Genomic DNA, 20,761 nt, shown 5'->3' with positions numbered 1-20,761 from the left:
CAAGCAGAATGAAAGAATAATGAAGACTAATGGACTATGTACAATATAAACAAGTTGATTAAAGATGATTGATAATTATGACCTAAAGAGTTAATTGTGCGGCAAACTAACGATGTTGTAGAGGACCACACTCGGTGAATTTCGACTGTCAGACGTGTGCTTCAAATACTCTCCAGACCGCTTCTTGTATGTTGCAACCATCAATTTATTCTACTTTAACTGCCATACTTCTCTTTACAAGACTGACACATACTAACCAGGCTAAACCATACAACGAGGTCATGTCACGGTCAACAGAAATTACGACCACCACCAACGCACCCACTTCCTCATACATACAAAAACCAGCGCGCCAGTATGGCTCCCATTCATACCTTAGTGACAGTCATGCCCACCTCGACACACCCACCACCCAAGTGTCAAAGCCATGTGCTCCTGCCACATCAATAATTACTTATTTCAATCATATGGCTCTTACAAGAGTGATGCAACATTACCATGCAATGTTTATGTTTGAGAACCAAGGATTATCTTGAAGAATCTGAAAATGAAGTTAAATTAGTCTTGGAACCAACTTAGACAATAATAAGCAAACGTTTAGACAACCATTCACAATGCAAGATTAGATAAAATATTATTTTAATAAAATAATATTTTAAATAATGATCTGCTGAATAAAACCAACCTTCCGGATGACTAATTCTCAATGGTGTCTCATTAGCTGCCTTTATTTATTAAAATAATATTTGAAGAAATATTATTAAGGAAATAGTAAAATATTCAAGGAAATATTATTTAAGAACCAAATCTTTCTGGAGAAATGGGGCTTAATGGTGTTTACTTAGTTATCAGATTTAGTAAAATAATGTTTAGGGACTATTATTTACTAGCTTGAAAACTAACAACCTTTCTGTTAAATGTTCCCTAGCAGGAAGCACGTGTTCTTACCTGTTAGCAGTTGAAGCTAACAAAGGAAGCTGATAGCTTAGCACCAGAATCAAACACATACCTTTAAAATACTGTCAATAAAAGGGTTAAAATGCATAAGCGCGGACGGCGCGTTATGGCCGATCTTCTGTGCTTAAAATCACCCTTTAAATAAAGTTTGTCTTAACTTTAAAAACACACAAACAAAACCAGTCAGTCAGTCATTTTCTACCGCTTATTCCATAGTGGGTCGCGGGGGAGCTGGCGCCTATCTCCAGCAGTCTATGGGCGAGAGGCGGGGTCACCCTGGACAGATCGCCAGTCCATCGCAGGGCAACACACAAACAACCATGCACACACTCATTCATACACCTAAGGTCAATTTAGATTGACCAATTAACCTAACAGGCATGTCTTTGGACTGTGGGAGGAAGCCGGAGTACCCGGTGAGAACCCACACATGCACGGGGAGAACATGCAAACTCCATGCAGAAAGACCCCAGGCCGGGAATCGAACCCAGGACCTTCTTGCTGCAAACAAACAAAACCAAACTTCATAAAATGAAAAACGTTCAGATCATTTCAATCTAAATCTTTCTCTATTATTCTGTCCAAACATCAAACCTCGTATGAACGTGTTGAGGAACGTTGTCCGGGCAACGATGAAGTTTGAAGAAACGTCCACAGTCAACAAACGGTTAGCTTCCAGCTAACCTCCAGAGCTGTGGCTGGGTGGTTCGTTCTGTCCGCTGACCAAACAGCACGTTACCATGGTGATGAGGCTCCTGTTGTCCTCCTTTCAGACCCGGGAAAAACTGCTCCACTCGGCTTTGTAGAGACAGCGTCTCTACGGGGAATCCTCTGGAACACAGTTTGCTTCTGCAGGCCTCAGAGAGAAAGTAAAGCAAGGCTTATACCTTAATCTCCTCTCTTTATGAATGAATACGGGATTCTTTCAACAGTAATTCATCAGTACTTAACTTGTGCATATGATCGCGTGATCTTATGACACCCTTGGATTCATTTCGAAGAGTTTATGTCTTTTTGCCAGCAAAGAGACATTAGCACGCTGTCTCGCACAGAGTCCGGATGGTAGAAAAAGACTTGTGGGGGAAGTGGGGGTTTTATGTGGACAGTGGCATTATGGGAAGTTCGCTGTTACCCCCAATTCCTAAGTTATGCCGGAAGTAGGTTAATGCAATTTATTTTGAAAGTTCCAGAAAAGTCCGTACGGTATTTCCTGTTGAACTCATGGCTGTGGGTCCCAACAGCACACAGCTGGTAGGGGAGTGCTGGGGAAGAGCGTCGTGTTTATATAACATCCAGGAGATATTTTGTCGATAGCCAGTTAGCAGATGTTGCCAAGGCCACATTGGGGCGCCATATTTAGAAAAACAATAAATGTTGTGGTTCAGGCAGTTGTGAATTTCCAACAACCTTAACAGTTTTACTGGTATGTCTCAATTATGAATCCAAATAGCAGAATTTCTGGTACTTTCCACAGATCTCGAGCTCTTCATGCTGAATGTAAAACACTTTATTGCTAAGTCAGAAAACTGTTGCCGCTTCAGGCCAAAAATGGACCAGAACATCATCATAAAAATCTCCAGAAATTCTAGAAAGTCCCCATTCATCTTCAGGAAGTTCTCACCATGGCTTATGTTTTACTGTGGGCACAAATCATTAATAAAATCTCAAATTTGATTCAAGATGATTCAAATAAGCTGAAACACTGACATTTTTAGCTTCAACTTGAACGTCTCTGAAAGATCATCTTCAGTCCCATCAAACGTTTCCAAAATATTTCTCTTCTGGGTCCGTCTGACGTTTTCCTGAGACCAGGGTTTGCAACCTGCGGCTTCGGTGCTACTGGTGGTTCTTTGGACCTTCCGTCATGGCTCTTAATAACTTTGGCTTGAATGATAAAGAACCAACTGATATTTAAAAAAATATAGATATAATATTTAATGCAGATTTCAGTAGTTTTTCATGGAATAAATTCATGAATGACACTAAAAGTACCGAGAATATTTCTTAGATCTGCTATTCTTTCCATCAGGTTGGAAACTATGTGGGTTTTTTTTTTTTTTTTACATTTCCACAAATATCAACATCCCATAATAGAAAGCATATCCATTCTCTCTTTCAAAAATGTAATGTTTTTCTTAATTTTATACTGCAAAAATAGAAATAAAATGATGGTTCTTTAAAAATGGCAACACATTTCTTGTAGTAGATATTTATCAAAAACTCAAAGTTATCTTTTTTCAACTGGTCCGGAAATATTAGTGGGTCCAAACGGGTTTTATTAAGCTGGACTGAGGACAGAAATGGCTCTTTGAATGTAAAAGCTGCAGACCCTGGACTAATAAAATGCAAACTATTGTCATCTTTGTCTTTTGCAGCATGTTTGTTTGTTTGCCTCTGAAGTCAGATTCTAGGCTCAGTTAGTGTTGAGTTGTAATTATCTGTGTTCTGACCAACTGGATCTGGTTTGTTCCTCCATGTCATGTCTCTGCTGAGCTCATGTTGTCAAATGAAAACAATGTTTTATCTCATTTCTTTATTCATTTGCTGCACTCGGAGCTCCCTCAGCCGCTGAATGTTGGATTTTACAGAACACAAAGTGGGATTTATCATATTTCCATCTTCAGACAGCGTGGGAACATCACTAGATAAACCCTCACAGATGTTGCTCCACGAAGAAGAACCACCATCAAAACACTCCCACAGGAACCGGTGCATAAAGGAGAAACTGGAACAAAACTCAGCAGGTGGAAATAAATACTAAACCTGAATCTGATCCAGCCAGCCTCCTCCAAACTGTTAGCAAATGCAGATTAGCCTCATGTAACCCATCGTTTTTAGGAGACGGGCTTTGGCGCCTGAGAAGACGACCAATCGGGTTTAAAACGATCGATGCCAGCAGGATTGGGAACAGAACTGACATCAGGACTGTTTGGGCTGACAGGAGGAGAAACATGAGGAGGAGACCCACATTCGATGAAGAGTAACCAGATCGGGATGTGAGCTCACTCTGTGGGTTTTATGTAATGCTGCAGAGTGGGAAGCATCGCAGTCGGGATGCCTTCAGTGTCCCGTGGGAAGTCTGTAATTTACATTAACTCGATGAAGCTCTGAGTGGGATGGTGTGGAGGGGCAGAGGAGGAGGAGGAGGATGGATGGATGTAGGAGAGAGGAAGTTTATGATGCGGTCCAATGAGAGTTCATTTTGTTCATACTGTAGCTTACAAAAGTGAGTACACCCCTAAGGGAATCATCAACATTTGGACCCAATTAGCCATTTTTCCTCCCTGGTGTCATGTGACTTGTTATTGTTAAAGGTCTCAGGTGTGAATGGGGGCAGGTGTGTTGGATTTAGTGTTGTCACTTTCATTCTGGTCACTGGAAGTTCAGCATGGCTCCTCATGGCAAAGAACTCTCTGAGGACCTGAAATAAAGATTTGTTGCCCTAAAACTGCAGCATGGTGACCAAGAACATACAGGACAGTTTCCACTCAGAACAGGCCTCACCATGGTCGACCAGAGAAGCTTAGTGCATGTGCTCAGCATCAGATCCAGAGATTGTCTTTTGAAAATAGATGTACGAGTGCTACCAGCATTGGTGCAGAGGATGAAGGGGTGAGGGGCTTAGCCCATTATTGGTCAAACCAAACACTGCACACTGCATGAGTGCTGCTGGCTGTGGGGAGCTACAGTTCTTTTAAAAAGGATGGAAAGCATTTATTTGCCTCAGTCTGGTCTGCTTCACAGCACTAAAAGCCTGGTGTTGGTCCCACTGGGCTGGGCTTTTTTCCCTAGCAGGCTTTCTCTTTGCTAAATCACCGGCCCACATCATTACAGTGAGTAAATGTGCAGGGCTTAAATAGCTCATCAGTTACCTTATTCACTAATAGCAGCTCAGATTCATTTAAAGTTTAATATGAAGGCTTAATAAAAGGTAAGAGAATCGGGTAAAAATGCTAGAGTCCAGTCAGCAAGAAATTCATTGTCCAGATTTCTTTTTGGCTCATTTCTAATAAATACATAAAGAATAAAGTTTAGTGGAGCCACACTGTTTCCTCCTTATTGCACAGACCAAACCTCCACTAAAAGGCTCTGCTTCACCTGTGCTGCTTATCTTCTTAAAGGTTTATGCAGCATTTAGATGAAAAGAAGCTGCTTGATAATCTGAACCTTCCCCAGGAGAATCAGAGAGGAGAGACGCTGCTGTCTGGATGGTGAAGCTCCAAAGTTTGCAACATTTTGGGCTTTATGAGGAAGTTTATGTCTCAGCCATGGCAATAACGAAGACCAGAACTTTAAAGCCCAGAACCACAGACTTCTGACAGCGGTGAAGTTAGTTTAAGGCTGGATGTTGGATCTTCGTGGTCCATGGATTCAGCGGGTCTTCCTCCCGTTTGATCCGATGCAGACAGTCTGATTACTGGCAGCTGCTCTCTGCCTGCTCCCTCCTCCTGCAGATGCTGGTTCTCTGAAGGACCGTCAATAAATGTCAGAACCAAACACGCTGTTTCATGGTGGTTTTTTGTGTGTTTTGGGGGAAATGTTTGTGTGACTGAACAGCTGATTTTATGTGTGATCAGCTGGTTTAGGATGTTATTAAATACAGCGCCCCCTACCTGCGTAATTCAGAAAGCCGATGTTTCCTTTTTCTTTTGGTTTATGATTAGTAAATAGTAAAATTATATTTGGTTTGACCCGCTCTAGCCATTGTGGTCCTTAATATTATTGTAGTTGCTCTTAGTTTTATTACCTTCTCCCTGAACTGCCTCTTGGAAAAACCTTCTCATTTCTCCTGGTCCAGCAGCCAATCAGTGGACAGCAGTCTATTCACGTCACATGTCGTCCCAACTCAGACCCGGTCGGACCCGCTTAGAAGCAGGAATCAAGAAAGTGGGTATTGGTACGGAAAAAACAGTAACAGAAACTTTCGCAAAGGCAGCCAAGTGGAGCGGAGCCGGGCCAAATCGAGCCAGTGGAAAAGGGGCACATGTATATTTGAAGTGATGAAGGTTGAGCATGGTAATAATAGTATAGACCAACAATCAGCACTAAATACATCCATTCTTTGTCTAAACCCATATGAGGGGTCGCAGGGGAGGCTGGTGTTTATCTCCAGCAGTCATTGGGTGAGAGGTGGGGTCAACGCTGGACAGGTCACCAGTCCATCACAGGACAAACCACCATGACACACACACCTGAGGACAATTCGGAAAGGGCAGTTAACCTAACATTATGTTATTGGACGGTGTTAGGAAGACAGAGTACCCGGAGAGAACCCATGCAAGATCTCCAGCAGTCTATGGGCGAGAGGCCGGGTACACCCTGGACATGGCAACACAGAGACATACAGGACAAACAACCATGTGCACACTCATTCAGGGCAATTTAGAGAACAGTTAACCTAATATGTTTTTGGGCTGTGGGAGGAAACCGGAGTACCCGGTGAGAACATGCAAACTCAAACCCAGGACTTTCTTGCTACAAGGCAACAGTGCTACCAACTGCACCACCATGCAGCCCCCAGTTTCAAACATTCAAATCTTAAACACAAAGACATGAATATCAATGCAACTCCCGTTCACAGCAAAAGTAAGGAAGTTATTAGATGCAGTACAATTTAATCAGTCTGGGTTGCAACTCAACCCTCTTATTTCCATGTTTAAGTTTAGTTTAGAATAATCTGAACCGGTTTAGTCCAACTTAATCCAGTTTAAATCTATATTATTCCAAACACAATATTCCAGATGAATACAGACTATTTTATCCAAGTAATTCCAGTTCAATAAAACTCAATTCATGGCCGACCTGTTAAGCACGCCTCGGTTCATTTCAAATGTGTTACATAAATAAGTTTAATATTGAACAAGGCATTACAGTTTAATAACAAAGAAATACCAAACAGCCAAAGCAAGATGACAACAAGAACCAGAATGAAAACGTCTGGGTTGTGTTTACCGGATCATGTGTTTTCAACATTCTGGATCAGAATCTAAACTTTAACAACAGATTCAGCTGGATGTTCAGTTTCTGGATGGAGGACAATGTGGGCAAAAGCAACCGGAGCTGGAATGTGTTCAGCGTCTCCTGGGAGTTTTCTAATCTGCATTAGAGGCGTTTTTACAGCACCAACCCGATGGTTTTACTGTACGTGCTCAGCAACCAGAGAAACCCCAGCGAATATACAGGCAGAGAGAGGTGGGTGGAGACGGTGCATTCAGGGTACCCTGGGACACACTAATTTAACTTAGGCCAAGTTCAGACAGAGGCAGGCAGTCTGGGAGAGGATGGCAGGATGAAGTACCTGTAGGTGATCCTCTTATCCCTCCATTTCTGTCCCGTCAGGGCGTAACGTTTGTTCCTCTGCCGACGGCTGGTGTGAGGATGATCAGGAACGCCACAACGAGGCCTTCTCATCCACCTGGATACAAAGCACAGCTTTCTCACAATAATTCAAATAAACAAATAATTTTAAAACAGTTACTTTTAGCCAGAGTATCTCATTCCTGATTTAATATTTGAGTTAAAAAAAGTTTTAATATTTTATGCGACACAAACAGTCAGTGACTCACTCTATTGTCGTCTCATCCAGGATTCCAGTAACAGGGATCCCATAGAAACGCTGCATGGCAGCCACGGCGGACTGCATGGCTTTTTCCTGCCGCAGATCAGACGTCCGAACATCATGAGGCAGCAGGTAGCCGTAGGTTTTCAGCCACGTCTGTCAGAGAGAAGAAAAAGGAGAGAAATCATGGAAAAATATCAGTTAATTTGGCAAGTTGAAGCAACTGTTGCTGCCCTTCAATCTGGGAAGGGTTATAAGGTAATCTCCAAACCATCTGAGGTCCATCATTCCACAGAGAGAAAGATTCTTCCCAAGTGAAAAACATTCAGCCCAAGTTCAGAGTGTAAGGAGCTCCATCTCAGACTCTACAGGCCTCAGTTAGCAGGTTAAAGGTTAAAGGTCATAACAGGGCAATTAGGAAAACACTGAACCAGTATGGCTGCTATGAAGTGTTCAAGGAGAAAGTCCTCTCTCTCTAAAATCAAGATGGTAGCAGGACTTATGTTTACAAAGCTGCATCTGGATGAAGAACAAGACTTCTGGGACAGATGAGACCAAAGTAGAGATGTTCGACCATAATGCACCATGTCTGGAGAAAGGAAAACTCAGAATCTCAACACCCAGTACCAGCTGTTGAGCACGGTGGTGGGGGGCTGATAATCTGGGCTCTTTGCAGCCCATTAAGTGGACCATGATCTCCTCTGACAGTTGAAGCTTGGTCCACACTGGGTCATCAACAGAACAATGATGACAGTTACAGCAGCAGACCTACAACAGGCTGAAAAGAAAAGAATCAAGGTGCTGTAATGGCCTAGTCAAATTCCAGACCTCAGTCTGACTGAAATGCTGTGATGGGACCTTCAGAGGGCTAAGAAATGATTCGAAGCAACGAATGAAAAGGATGACCGTCTTTCCCATGGATACACAGTTCTTTGAAGACTCTTCAATGTTCTGTGAAGCCCAACTCGTAGCCACGGAGGACCTTTAGCATCAGATTATTTGTTTGAATATTCTTCTCCTTCCATGCAGTCATTCCGTTAGAAGACCTAATTATTAGTTACCATTAAAAAAGTTGTAATATTGACGGTTTATTGATATTAGTTTTGCAATCCAATATAAAATCCTAATAAATTGGAGTCCATGACCTGAATGAAGCAGCTGATACTGCTAGTTTGTAAAGTTGTTTTCTGTGAAACATTCCTGTCATGTTTTGGTTTTGGAGGTAGGACCAACATGCAGAGAAGAGGCCAGGAGCAAGGTGAATGAAGGTAAGTTGAGTTTAATATTTCCTCACTCACAGAACCAGGCAGGAAAAACAGGAGTAACCGAAACCAGAACCAGACCAGAACTGGTAGTAACCAGGCATAACGAGGTGCAGCACAGGATATCAAAGAACAAGGAACCAGCGGGAAACACTGGCTACTAAGGAGCTTAAATACAAAACGGAAAGCAGGGTTAACCAATGAATAGAGGGACCAGGTAATCAGAGGAACAGGTGTGGGTCAGACTGCAGGGAGACAGAGGAAGTTAGACCAATTAACAAGACAAGACACAGAAGGAAGAGAACCAGACCAGCTGTACTAAACAAAAACACAAAACTCAGAAACTGGCTGGGTATCACAATTCCAGCCAGTAAAGAATCCCTTTCTTCTGTTAACACAGAAGGTAAACTGATCTAAGCATTAAAGAAAATGTGAATGATGACCTCCATGCAGACTGTGAGACTAACACTGAGAAATAATGAGAAACATAAACAAGCAGTGATAAAAAACAGGTCAAATCATTGAGAAAGCTTGAACTTTCCTGGTCTGAAGATAAAGTCTCTGTTTCCCAGTTGATTATTTGTGTATGGAGTCATACAGCAGGTTTATTAAGTTATTACTATAACAATATTTGGACTGCACACTAAGAAACCATCCTTCTTCTGATCTTCTTGCATTAATTCAGGTTTTCACCTCAGTCACAAAACACAAAGACACATTATGCTCTCAGCTCTAAAAATCTTCATAAACTCTAAAATCTCAATAAATCCACGTCTCAGATCCACTCAACACAAATACGGTTATTCTTTATTCTGCTCCATGAGGTCCTGCAGGTCAGGCAGTTCAGTGAAGTGCTGCAACAGAGAGTTGGATCAGAAACCAACAGAAGATCTCCCAAAGAGCAGCTGAGAGTTTTTCCTCCAGAATCAAGAGGCGGGAGGAAGGGATGAAAAGGGGTGGTTGAAGGAGAGACAGAGCGGCAGAGATCAGAGGAAGATGTGTTTGGAGAGGTAACGAGGAGGGAGGAAGAGCTTCTCTCTACAGCTCATCATTAATAATTCAGAGCGTGGAAACCTCTCCCAGCCGGGTCAGGTCCATAAACCTTCACTTCCAACCAACAACATCATCAGGTTTCCAGCACCGAGATCCACAGATCTCCATAGATCATTGATCTATAAGTAGAGTTGTTTTAATGAAGATTTTACCATTTTTATTTATCAAGTTTAATAACTGAGCTAAAGGGTCAAAGCTGAGGTAAAAACTAATAATAATACAATACATCCATCATGATTTGAGGGCGTGGGTTTTTTCTCTGCTCCTGATTAAGTTCAAGGTGTGTTCTGGATCTTGCTTCTGGTCATTGTTTCCCAGGTGGTGCTTTAGTTCTTTCCTTAGGTTTAGTTTGTTATTATTCTTGTATTCTGTTCATAGTGCAGCAGGAGACTTGGACATGAACGACTGCTCTCATTAGCACATATGGTCCAGATTCAAACCAGTGAGGTCCAGATCTAATCTTCAAGGCCATGATGTTCCTCCTGGAGGTGAAGTCTGTCTCACAAAGCCCATGCTGCTGGAGGGGGCTGAGTCTTTGATGTGCCAGGGACCCGGTCTAATGGGGACTTCATGATTTCCAGTGTGAGGGCCACAGGGCGGTGATCATTGAGGCTGGTGATGGGTGACTTCTCCATGACAGGGATGATTGTAGCAGACTTTAGAAGGCAGGTGATGATGACTGCTTGTGCCAATGAGAGGCTGAAGATCCTGGTGAAGATGAGGACATGTCAGGTACTCCGTCTGGTCAGCAAATCTTTCTGGGGTTCACTGGCAGGAGCACCAGCCTTACGTCAGGCTCCTCTACAGTGAGTAGGGAGATGCTGGAAACAGGTGGGGTTGAGGACAGAGCAGGAGCAGATGAGTGTTGTGGTGGTGTCTTGAAGCGAGCAACGAAGCACACTGAAGTCTGCTGTCGTGAAATCACAGCTGCTGTAATTAATGTTCTGAATACCCTGCCACACCTCTGCTGTTCCGATCCTGTTCAGGTGAGACTCTCTTCTCCTCTTATAGTCCACCTTGGCTTTTTAACACCTCCTTTCAGGTCAGCTCGAGGTGCAGTGAACAGGGCACTGTCGCTTGTCCTAACGCAGCGTTGCAGGTCCTGATGAGAGCCAAGACCTGACCGGTCATCCAGGGTTCCTGGTTGGGGAAAACCCAAATGTTTTGGTCCACAGTCAAATTTTTGAAACATAACTTGATGTAGTCCAGTTACTCACTGTGAATGATTCCACTTCTGAGATGAAGGTCAGTGCTTTAACCCTGACAACCTGTTGTTTCTATATGATGAAGTCTGCTCACAGGCTGCTGATCGGGCCAGCCGACAACGCTCCTGGTTCTTCTGGTTCCGGTTAAATCCTTGATGTGGCAGCATTCCTTGTACTCAGCAGGAAAAATAGACAACAGATGGAGCTTCCAGTAAGGAGTCTGGACTATATCTGGGTCAAAATCGAAAATATTTGCACTCATCAAGCTTGAACTGCATTGTCTGCTGTATGGGGGAGCTTAAGGTCTCAGAAAATCAACGAGAAATCATTTTAGAAGATTTCAAAGTTTTTGCACAAGGAAACCGATCTTCTAAGTGTGTCTAAGTTCCGGATGAGACAACGGTTAAATTATTTTTCTTTGTCTGATGTTTAGAAGGACAGCAGCAGGAGAACTGAGCGCCCAGCTGTGAACTCGCTGCAGCTTCTTCTCCTCCTGCAAAAACCAATTTGATCTCAGCAATCAGAAGTGAAAACAGGCAGTGAAGCCGAGGAGCGAGTGATTAATGAAGCCAATCTGCTGCACCGGAGAACTCCTGTCTGCTGATGCAGTTTGATGCTTGTGGAGGATCCCCTCACTGAGAGCAGAAGATCTTCAGACAGCACTGATGAAATTTACTGCCAGGACCTCTACACTTTATCTTCTCAGGATGATACAAAGCAGAAACAAGATCCGATTAATCAGTCTGGATGAATCAGAGTTTCTCCTTCCAGCTCATGTCAAAGTGGGTCAGACGGATCTGGTCACATATACAGTCACACAGAGCAGGAATAATCTATAAAACACAGCGGCAACCAACAGTAAGCAACCGGATGAGTGGGATTTACCTGACCCTCTGGTGGACGAGTCTCAACGGGGATTCTGAGGTGTTTCCATCCAGTCTGTGAGACTTTTTACTACCGTATTATAACTCAGAGAGAGAAGAATATGATGATGAGCGTCGCAGCATCTCGCTTTGCAGCAGCAGGTGGGAGTCAGAGCTTCACTCCAGCCTCTGTAGAGTTTACCAGAGAGCTGCGACTCGCTGAAAACAAATATCTATGAAACGAAATGATATCTGGAAGTGTAAATGAAATCCCTGTCATGTCACACATCTTCACGCTCAGGCTCACTGTGTGCTCCTCTTCCTCTCTCAGCAGGAACATTTCTCTTCAAAAGCAGGGGTTTTACAAATCTCTAACAGACAGAGGCAGCTCCAAGTCTCACTTTCAAACAGTGCAAACACAAGCGCTGCTGACATCATGACCGAATCTCTGACTTTCCTGACTGAGAAGCTGCTTGGAAGGATGACCTGAACTCAGAAAAACTCTTTCAGACTCTTAACTAATCTCTAAAATGACTGAACACTAGAAGACTGTTCCAGCATCATCTCTGTGGCCAGCACAGATTCAGGATGAATCCCTAAATCCCTGAAATATATCTGCAACAGGGTTGGTTCTGTCCTCCTCAGGCTGAAAAGTTCTGTATTTACTTGCTTTAAGCTGAACTAAGATCAGATAAAACGAACTAAGTTGGGTAGAGCTGTAACTATGCTCCACTTGCAGCTAGAACAAACTGAACCAAGCTAACATAAAACAAGTTAAACTGAACAAATTTAAAGCAACCCTTACACTAAGACAAATTAAATTAGCATCAAATAAACTAAGCTAAACTAAGCCGGGGTAAACGGAGCAAAGTCAAGCTAAAATAAATTAAGGTAAACTAAGTAAAGCTTAGACTAAGTCAAGATAAGCTCAGTTAAGGTAAGTTAATAAAAGCTAAGCTAAACTAAGATAAATAACAGTATACCAAGCTAAGACTAGCAAAGTTAAACTAAAATAAGCTAAGTCCTAACAAACAGTTTGATCCAAATGATTAAATGATTAAATGATTAAATGAGGTGCAACATGAGTGAACGTGAGATTTTCAGACTGTGTTTAAAGTGCAATAAAGACAGGTTACATCATACTTAGAACTGATCAGCAGTTTTATCCAGGGATGCACACTCTGACAGTATCAAAATGCATCTGAACTATTCATGCTCCATCATCCAGTTGTTGCTGAGATTGTTTCAATGAACAGCTGTGTCGACAGATGCGTCACATTTCCAGCTGCTCTGCCATACATCAGTAAATCAGAGCAGGGACATAAAGAAGACACTGTCAGAAAGCTTTAGCACCACTACCTCTTTAAAAATTCAAGACAGCCTCAGGTTTGCATCAGTGTTCAAGTTGGCTAATCCTGTCAGGTAATTTAATCCAGTTCAGCAACCAGTAAAATACACTGGACTCACTGGGACCAGTTATCAATTTCAGTGTATTTTCTTTGGGTTTTCCATGAACAGGAAGCGAACAGTGTTAAGATCCCACCCTGTTCTGCTACAAACAGGTTTGTGGGGGGATTTTTTATGTTTTAATTAGAATTTGAAGAACAATTTGAATCACATGTGAGAAAATCCTCTGACAAACAGCCGGATCATCATAAGGCTCCTGCAGGAGGATCTATACCAGCTTCATAATTAAATGTACATCTTGGTGTGAAATGGTTTGCTGTTCTTGTGCAGCCGCTCTGATCAAACGTAATCCTTCTGAGCTGCTCTCAGGGAGCTCGCTGTTCCTCACAACAGACAAAGCTCTGCCTGGTGTTCATTTATAATTAGAACTGTGCTCACATTTCCATCCTCAGATCTCCACTATGCTCCACAGAGTTGTGGAGATAAACATCTTCTGCCTGGACATGCAATGGCTCTGCATTAATGCCTTTCTTCTGGGGCTTCTGCTGGTAGATCTACCACAATAAGACCTTTCTGTACACAGACGTTTAAACATTAACAGAAATAAAGGCTTGCATACATCAGTTTGTGGCTAATCTCTACACTCAGTGAATTCAGTGAAATAAAGGCCATTTTCAATAGTATATTAATTTATTGAATGTAACTGTACCTTCACCATCAGATGTGCCATCATTAAAAATGAGACAACAGGCTTTTGCACAGAAAATCTGTATTTTTGTGAGCAATTTCTGTATTTGCAGAAAACCTCCAGCTATGCATCAGGATTTAGTCTCAGGCCCCTTTAAGGGAACCGTGAGTGGGACCTTCTGCATGTTTTACCCTGTTGGATCCACTTGAAGGTATTCCTATTACACCCACAGTGGGTCCTGCCAAAACAATGACCCGCACAGGTTCTGTGTGTGTACTGTGACCCACTGGGAGATCTAAGTCAGCTTAGCATGGGCAGACCAAACTCACCCAAACCTCTGAGCAAGCCCAGTTTGGTCCTGTATGTTGGGCCAACATGTTCCTCTGTTTTTGTGACTCTGCGGGTCCCACTGAGGGCCAGATTCCTTTGACCGCTGCATCCCCACATGGGGCCCAGATGAACATGTTTGTCAAGGTTTCTCTGTAAGTCTGCCAAAACCTGTTGTTATATTTTGCCTTATGATTCTTTATGAGTTAATTTACACATTTGTTTTTTTTTGTAGAAAACGGAAAATAATCTTATTAAAGTCTTCGATATGTACTGTGCATCTGCACAAATAACAAATAACGTTTGTTTTCCATTTGCATTTTGTTTTAGATTCTAACTCGGTAGTTAAAAAAGGCGGTGAAGCAAATATTTTCAACACTGGCAGAAGATGGAACAGTTCTTACACAAAATGTGAATCAGTGAACAGATTAAGTTGATTGTGTTCAGCAGAACAAACCATCCTCGTCGGTCCGGGGTTCGCTGATTTCAGGCAGAACAATACCATCATCAAACCCACAGTGACAACTCCCGTTATTTCCAGCTGCAGCTTCACTGAGCGAGCAGCAAAGTGAGTGTGGGAGTGACGAAGACAATGGCTGGAGAGCGAGGAGAGAAAAACTACAGAGGTGTGAACAGAGAGGAAGAGAGCGACAACAAGGCAGTCAATCTAAACGCTGAAACATTACAAATGTGTGTTTATTTCCAGCCATGAAAAATCAGGACAGAGCTGACTGAAAGCAGGCGTGAATTCACACCCACCCACACAACAACAGCCCACTATGGGCTCAGTAGGTGCAGCGCTGCAGGCTCTTTTACCCCATTTCTCAGTTCTAATGCCGTGTTTACAACCGTGCTCTGACCGTCCTCTTTCCGAGAACTTCTCACCTGCTGGGAGGGCAAAAAAGACAGACTGAAACCATCTTGTAAGGGTTTAGATACACACTTTCATCCTATTACCTCCATCATCATGGCAGTAATCTAAAGCAAAGACTGTTAGTCATCGTTTCTGCTGAGCAGCTCTGCATTACTGCTGCCACGTCACCCTCAGAGAACAAAACACGAGAGAGGATATTTCTCATAGCATGTTACCTCTGCAATATTTATTATTAAAGTTATATTACAAGACACTGCAGATTTGGTACCTTTAGACTGTTTGATCCCACGGTATTCTGCAGTCTCTGTTCTAACTGGTGTCATCTCATGGTTCAGACAACCTCACCTTCGACCTCTAGTGGACTTCATAGCCTACTTAATGACTGCAAAGTGTTCAGGTCCTGTGGCTGCAGAACAAGTCCAAATCTTCAGTCCTCCACAATCTGAACTGACCAGCTGCTAAAACAGAACTTGTAGCCCCTTGTTACTTTTATGTTTCCACATTTAATTTCAGAATTTAAACAAAGTTTGCACAAATGGGTTAGTATCTCAGTATCCGTCAGAAAAGATCCACACAGTAAGAAAAACTTAGATTTTACATTATGATTGGTTCTGTCCATCAGCAACCTCCACTGCTGTACACAACAACATGACCAAAGAAACTCAGAGTAGAACCTTTGGAAATCCAAACTATTGTGTTGACAGGCTAACAAACGAATGAGTCAGACAAAGAGCTCGACATCTCCTCCTCCATCTGCTCTCCCCGTTTTACTCCTTGTCTGCCCAGAAACCAGCTGTGGTTCCACCCCTGAGCTGCATCCTTCCTGCAGCTGAGGTGTAACAGATACACCAAGAACCGGTGTTCGGATGGGTAGTGTCCCAGAAAGAACCAGGGTTCTGTCTCAAACATCACTCAGAAGTTTTCCCTCAGTTAAATTTCTCTGTCCTGTAAGTGAGGAAAAAACTTTTTTCAGGCATTTCAGGAGCTTGTTTTCTCAGTGCTTCTAAATGAAAGTGTTCATATTTTTTTAATTTGCTTTACAGAATATTTCCTGCAAGATGTTTTCACATCCCGACCAAACCATTTCAGAACCAAGGTCAGCTCCCAGAGAGGCTGCTCCAGTTGGGATGTTATTTATTCATGGAGCAGTGATGTCATCTACCTGACCATACGTGCACGGAGCACCGCTACTCTACACTGCTGTTTACCACCAGCTGTTCAATCAAGCCACCGTTTGTACAATTTGGAACAAAATATGGGTTGTAAGAAGGGTTGTTCAATGCTTTGAATATAGCCAGCTGGACTCAACTGGGAAAGATCACAAAACCTGCTGGGTCCCACATTAAGGTTCTATATGGGTGTATTATGTGGGTATGTGGGTGTACTGGTTGATGTCCATGTCTAACCCAGTTAATAAACCGAACTGTGTTCCATCTGTGACCCAGTTGGAACATAATGTATCCACCTGGGCTTCCATTTAATTACCCCCATATAACATGGCCCATTCTGAGCCCTTTATCCAGCCTGAGTAAAACCCTTATGGGGCCCATAGATTTTCTGCTCCTCTGTCTCATGCATCCCTCAGGAGTTCCTTCAACAATGTGTTGCTTTTAACTTTGTGACATTTGTTGGTGGAACATTTTCTGTCTAAAAACAGTTCTTTAGCCCTGCCCCTGGTCTCACAGTGGATGTGTTCACATTCAGACTGTACAGCTCTGTGGAAACATCTCCTCCTTTGTTCGACACACAGCTCACTCAGCACGGCCACAGGCGCTTTCTTTGTCTGAATCAAAGTGTCACCAGCAACAAAACAGAAAATCAGGAACGCCACTGATCCGGTCTGCCAGAACTGGAACATTTACACAACCCAGATACCCTGTTCTGAACACCTCCCAACCCCTGCTGAGGCAGAGATCATTACAGTGAGAGTCTGGCTTTAACATCTCCACAGAATTCAGCTGTTTTTCTCCTTCGCTCCAACTCAGAGCCGGTCCATGAATTATGGAAGAGGCGCTATATTTGGACTGGATGGAGTGGGTGGGGGGCTTTGTTCAACACACACTCACTTTAAACCTGCCTTGATGCTGATGGCTGATTGTGGTCAACATGTGTCTGTGCACATACAGATATTTCCTCCTCCCTGACTTCCCGCAGCCTCGCAGGCTGATGATCAGTTTCTAACTCAGCTTCTGTAGCTCATCCATCCTGACAAACACCCAGCAGCAGCAGGAGAAAATCCCCTGAATGACTTCATAAAGCTGCCAGACAAGCGGTAACAATCAGGCTCAAAGAGCAATTAAGCTGTTTGGTGGTGATGGTGGTGACGCCGGAGCGGCAGCTGAGCGCGTCGCTTTGCGCGCCGCTCCGGCGTCATAAAACAAAGAGTTGAGCGCAGAATCTGAGTCCGAAACATTTCAGTTCTTCGGCTCAGAGACTCCTTGTTATTCTCTGCCTCAGAAAGGCTCCTTCAATACGGCTGGGTAGGAAGGAAGGAGAGAAAACTTCCAGAGGAGTCCATCAGTCCGCTCCTTTCTGCGCGTCGGGAGCGGGAAGATGTTGGTGGAAAACACGCAGCTCCCTGTGCGGGACTCTTACCTCCACTATGAAGGTCTTCTCCTCCCCGCACACGGAAACCACCCAGAACAGGATAGGAAAGTAGCAGGTTTTCCAGCAAAACCCGGGGAGCCCCGCTCTCCGCCTGCGCACCACTCCTCCGCCTCCGCCGCCGCCTCCTCCTCCAGTCGCCATGGCTGTGTCCCCGAGATCTCCCCCTCCACCTTCTCCGCTTCCCTCCGGTGCTTTCCAGGCTCCTGCTCTGCTCCTCACAGGAGGAAAAGCTTTGTTTGCTTGAGTTTCATTCCGGTACGTTGGCCCGGTTCCTCCCTTTTCTGCTGCGAGAATGTTGCTGGTTCGGTTCGGTCCACCAGTTCAGGAGCAGTGTAACAGCTGCACGACTCGAGCTGCAATCAAACACTGATGCAGGTTTGTCGCTCCGGGTACCAGTGAGGAGGAGAAGGAGAAGAAGGAGGAGGAGGGACAGAGAGGAGGAAGATGATGGATGTTGTTGCAGGAACGCATCGTCAACAGAGAGGGCGCAACAGAGAAATTTACTCTAATTGTTTAAAGTTTTCTGGATCAGTGGTCCTCCTTTAATTCAATTTGATTCAATTAAATTCAGTTTATCTATATAGCGCCAATTCACAACACACGTCGTCTCAAGGCACTTTACAAAGTCAGTTCAGTCCAATCATCCAGGTTCCCTGTCAGATTCAGTTATTTATTCAAATTGGATAAAAAAGTTTTTCTATCTAAGGAAACCCAGCAGATTGCATCCAGTCAGTGACTTGCAGCATTCACTCCTCCTGGATGAGCATGTAGAGACAGTGGACAGTCACTGGTGTTGAATCTGCAGCAATCCCTCATACTGAGCATGCATGTAGCGACAGTGGAGAGGAAAAACTCCCTTTTAACAGGAATAAACCTCCAGCAGAACCAGAACCAGGCTCAGTGTGAGCAGCCATCTGCCACGACCGACTGGAGGTTTGAGAGAACAGAGCAGAGACACAAAGAGAACAAAGAAGCACTGATCCAGGAGTACTTTCTATGGGAAGGAAAAGTAAATGTTAATGGATGTAGCTCCTTTAGTCGTTTCATCTAGAAAGAAAGAACAGATAAACTCTGATCCAGTTTTCAAGGTTAGAGTCTGAAAGAGAGAACATAGAGTTAGTCACAGTAGAAGCTCAGTCAGTAGCCATGTCTAGGAGAGAGAAAGGGTTAAACACTGAAAGACAGGGCTATGTGGATCATCTGTAGAAGGTGAGCATTAAGTTGTTGTCAGCAGAAGCTTGGACGATTCCCCTCTCCAGAAAGGTGTCACAGGTAGACACAGAGTCAGGCCAGGTGTAGCTTCTAGGAAGAGAAAAGAGAGAACAAAGTTAAAAGCTGAAATAACAGCAAATAATGCAAAATTGGAGAGTAGTGTGAGAATGTAGCGAAGAGGGTGAAAGTGGTCATTATGTCCTCCAGCAGCCTAAGCCTATAGCAGCATAACTACAGAGATAGCTCAGGATAAACTAAGCCACTCTAACTATAAGCTTTATCAAAAAGGAAAGTTTGAAGCCTAGCCTTAAAAGTAGACAGGGTGTCTGCCTCACGGACTAAAACTGGGAGCTGGTTCCACAGGAGAGGAGCCTGATAACTAAAGGATCTGCCTCCCATTCTACTTCTACTTCTGAACAGAATCCCAACTGAGACGTTTTGAGGAGCTGAAAAGATTCCTGACACCAAAAAAGTTCTCAAAACAGAACAGATTCATAATTCTTAACTGATTTGTGAATTTAAACAGATTACAACTCTGATCAGTTTCCTTATTTTGAAACAGATTCTTTATTGTGAACAGATTCATTAGACAGATTCCTTATTTTGAACAAGTGTTGTTTTGAACAGATTCCTGACTGAACCAAATACAAGTGCTGTACTGATTTTTAACTTTAATCAGATGTTTTATTCTGAAGAGATTCCTTGTTTTGAACAGATTCCTGATCAGATTCCTCACTCCACTGAAAGTGGAAACAGTTCTGCTGGCTTCCTGAAGGTCTTTCAGGATTTGTCTTTGGTCTTTGGCTGCTTTAAGAGAAATATTTTTTGGTTTATTTGTTTGCTGAGCTTCCAGCTCTGAAGAGTGAATCACTCAGATAGAAATAAGTTCCTAAAACATCCAGCTTAGCACTGAACCACTTCTGAAGTGGATCTTTCAGCTCTTTGCTGCCAGCAGCTGTCACAAAAATACACCTTGTTCCATTTTTCTCTGATCCAATGAGGTGCAAGGTTTTTCCTGTCTCTCTTGTTGAAATGCAGACACTGTTTCTCTGATGGAGACTGTTTTTAGTGCTGACATTTCCTTTGTCCCCTTCTTGTCCATTCACTTCAATCAGCGGACATCTCAGAACAGATCCATTATGCATCAGCAGTCACTCATCCATAATTGAAGCTGCAGTGGAAGAAGCAGGTGAAGGGAGATGGCCCTGCAGTGATGTGAGCAGCGGCGGCTCCATTAGACATGTCTGAAACACAGATTTGATTATACGTCTGAGACGCGCAGAGTGCCGGTCCACAGCTCTGTCATTAGGTCCATTTCCTGCATCACAGCCGCGCTGCATTTTAAATAGCAGGAAGTCTGAGGACAGGAGAATTATCTAAAATTGTTTGTATAAATGGGCTGCACGGTGGCGCAGTTGGTAGCACTGTTGCCTTGCAGCAAGAAGGTCCTGGGTTTGATTCCCGGCCTGGGGTCTTTCTGCATGGAGTTTGCATGTTCTCCCCGTGCATGCGTGGGTTTTCACCAGGTACTCCAGCTTCCTCCCACAGTCCAGAGACATGCCTGTTAGGTTAATTGGTCTCTCTAAATTGACCGTAGGTGTATGAATGAGTGTGTGCATGGTTGTTTGTGTGTTGCCTTGCGATGGACTGGCGATCTGTCCAGGGTGTATCCTGCCTCTCGCCCATAGACTGCTGGAGATAGGCACCAGCTCCCCCGTGACCCACTATGGAATAAGCTGTAGAAAAT

The 20,761-nt window shown here is 43.5% G+C and overlaps 1 protein-coding gene across 1 annotated transcript in view; it reads right to left on the bottom strand.

Annotated features, from left to right (window-relative positions):
* The window catches only part of mmp24 (matrix metallopeptidase 24), a 58,222-nt gene extending 39,970 nt beyond the window's left edge, over positions 1–18,252 (bottom strand). Inside the window, exons 1-3 of the mRNA XM_047347553.1 lie at positions 17,791–18,252; positions 7,524–7,672; positions 7,256–7,372 (exon numbers count right to left, since the gene is read on the bottom strand). Coding sequence (XP_047203509.1) covers positions 7,256–7,372; positions 7,524–7,672; positions 17,791–17,943 — 419 coding nt within the window. The 5' untranslated portion in view covers positions 17,944–18,252. The remainder of the gene's footprint in view (positions 1–7,255; positions 7,373–7,523; positions 7,673–17,790) is intronic.
* Between the last annotated feature and the right edge of the window lie 2,509 nt (positions 18,253–20,761).

The sequence above is a fragment of the Girardinichthys multiradiatus genome, chromosome 20 (genome assembly GCF_021462225.1).
Source record: "Girardinichthys multiradiatus isolate DD_20200921_A chromosome 20, DD_fGirMul_XY1, whole genome shotgun sequence".
Lineage (NCBI taxonomy): Eukaryota > Metazoa > Chordata > Actinopteri > Cyprinodontiformes > Goodeidae > Girardinichthys > Girardinichthys multiradiatus.
The sequence above is the reverse complement of the archived record's forward strand: the minus strand, read 5'-3'. Positions and strand labels throughout refer to the sequence as shown.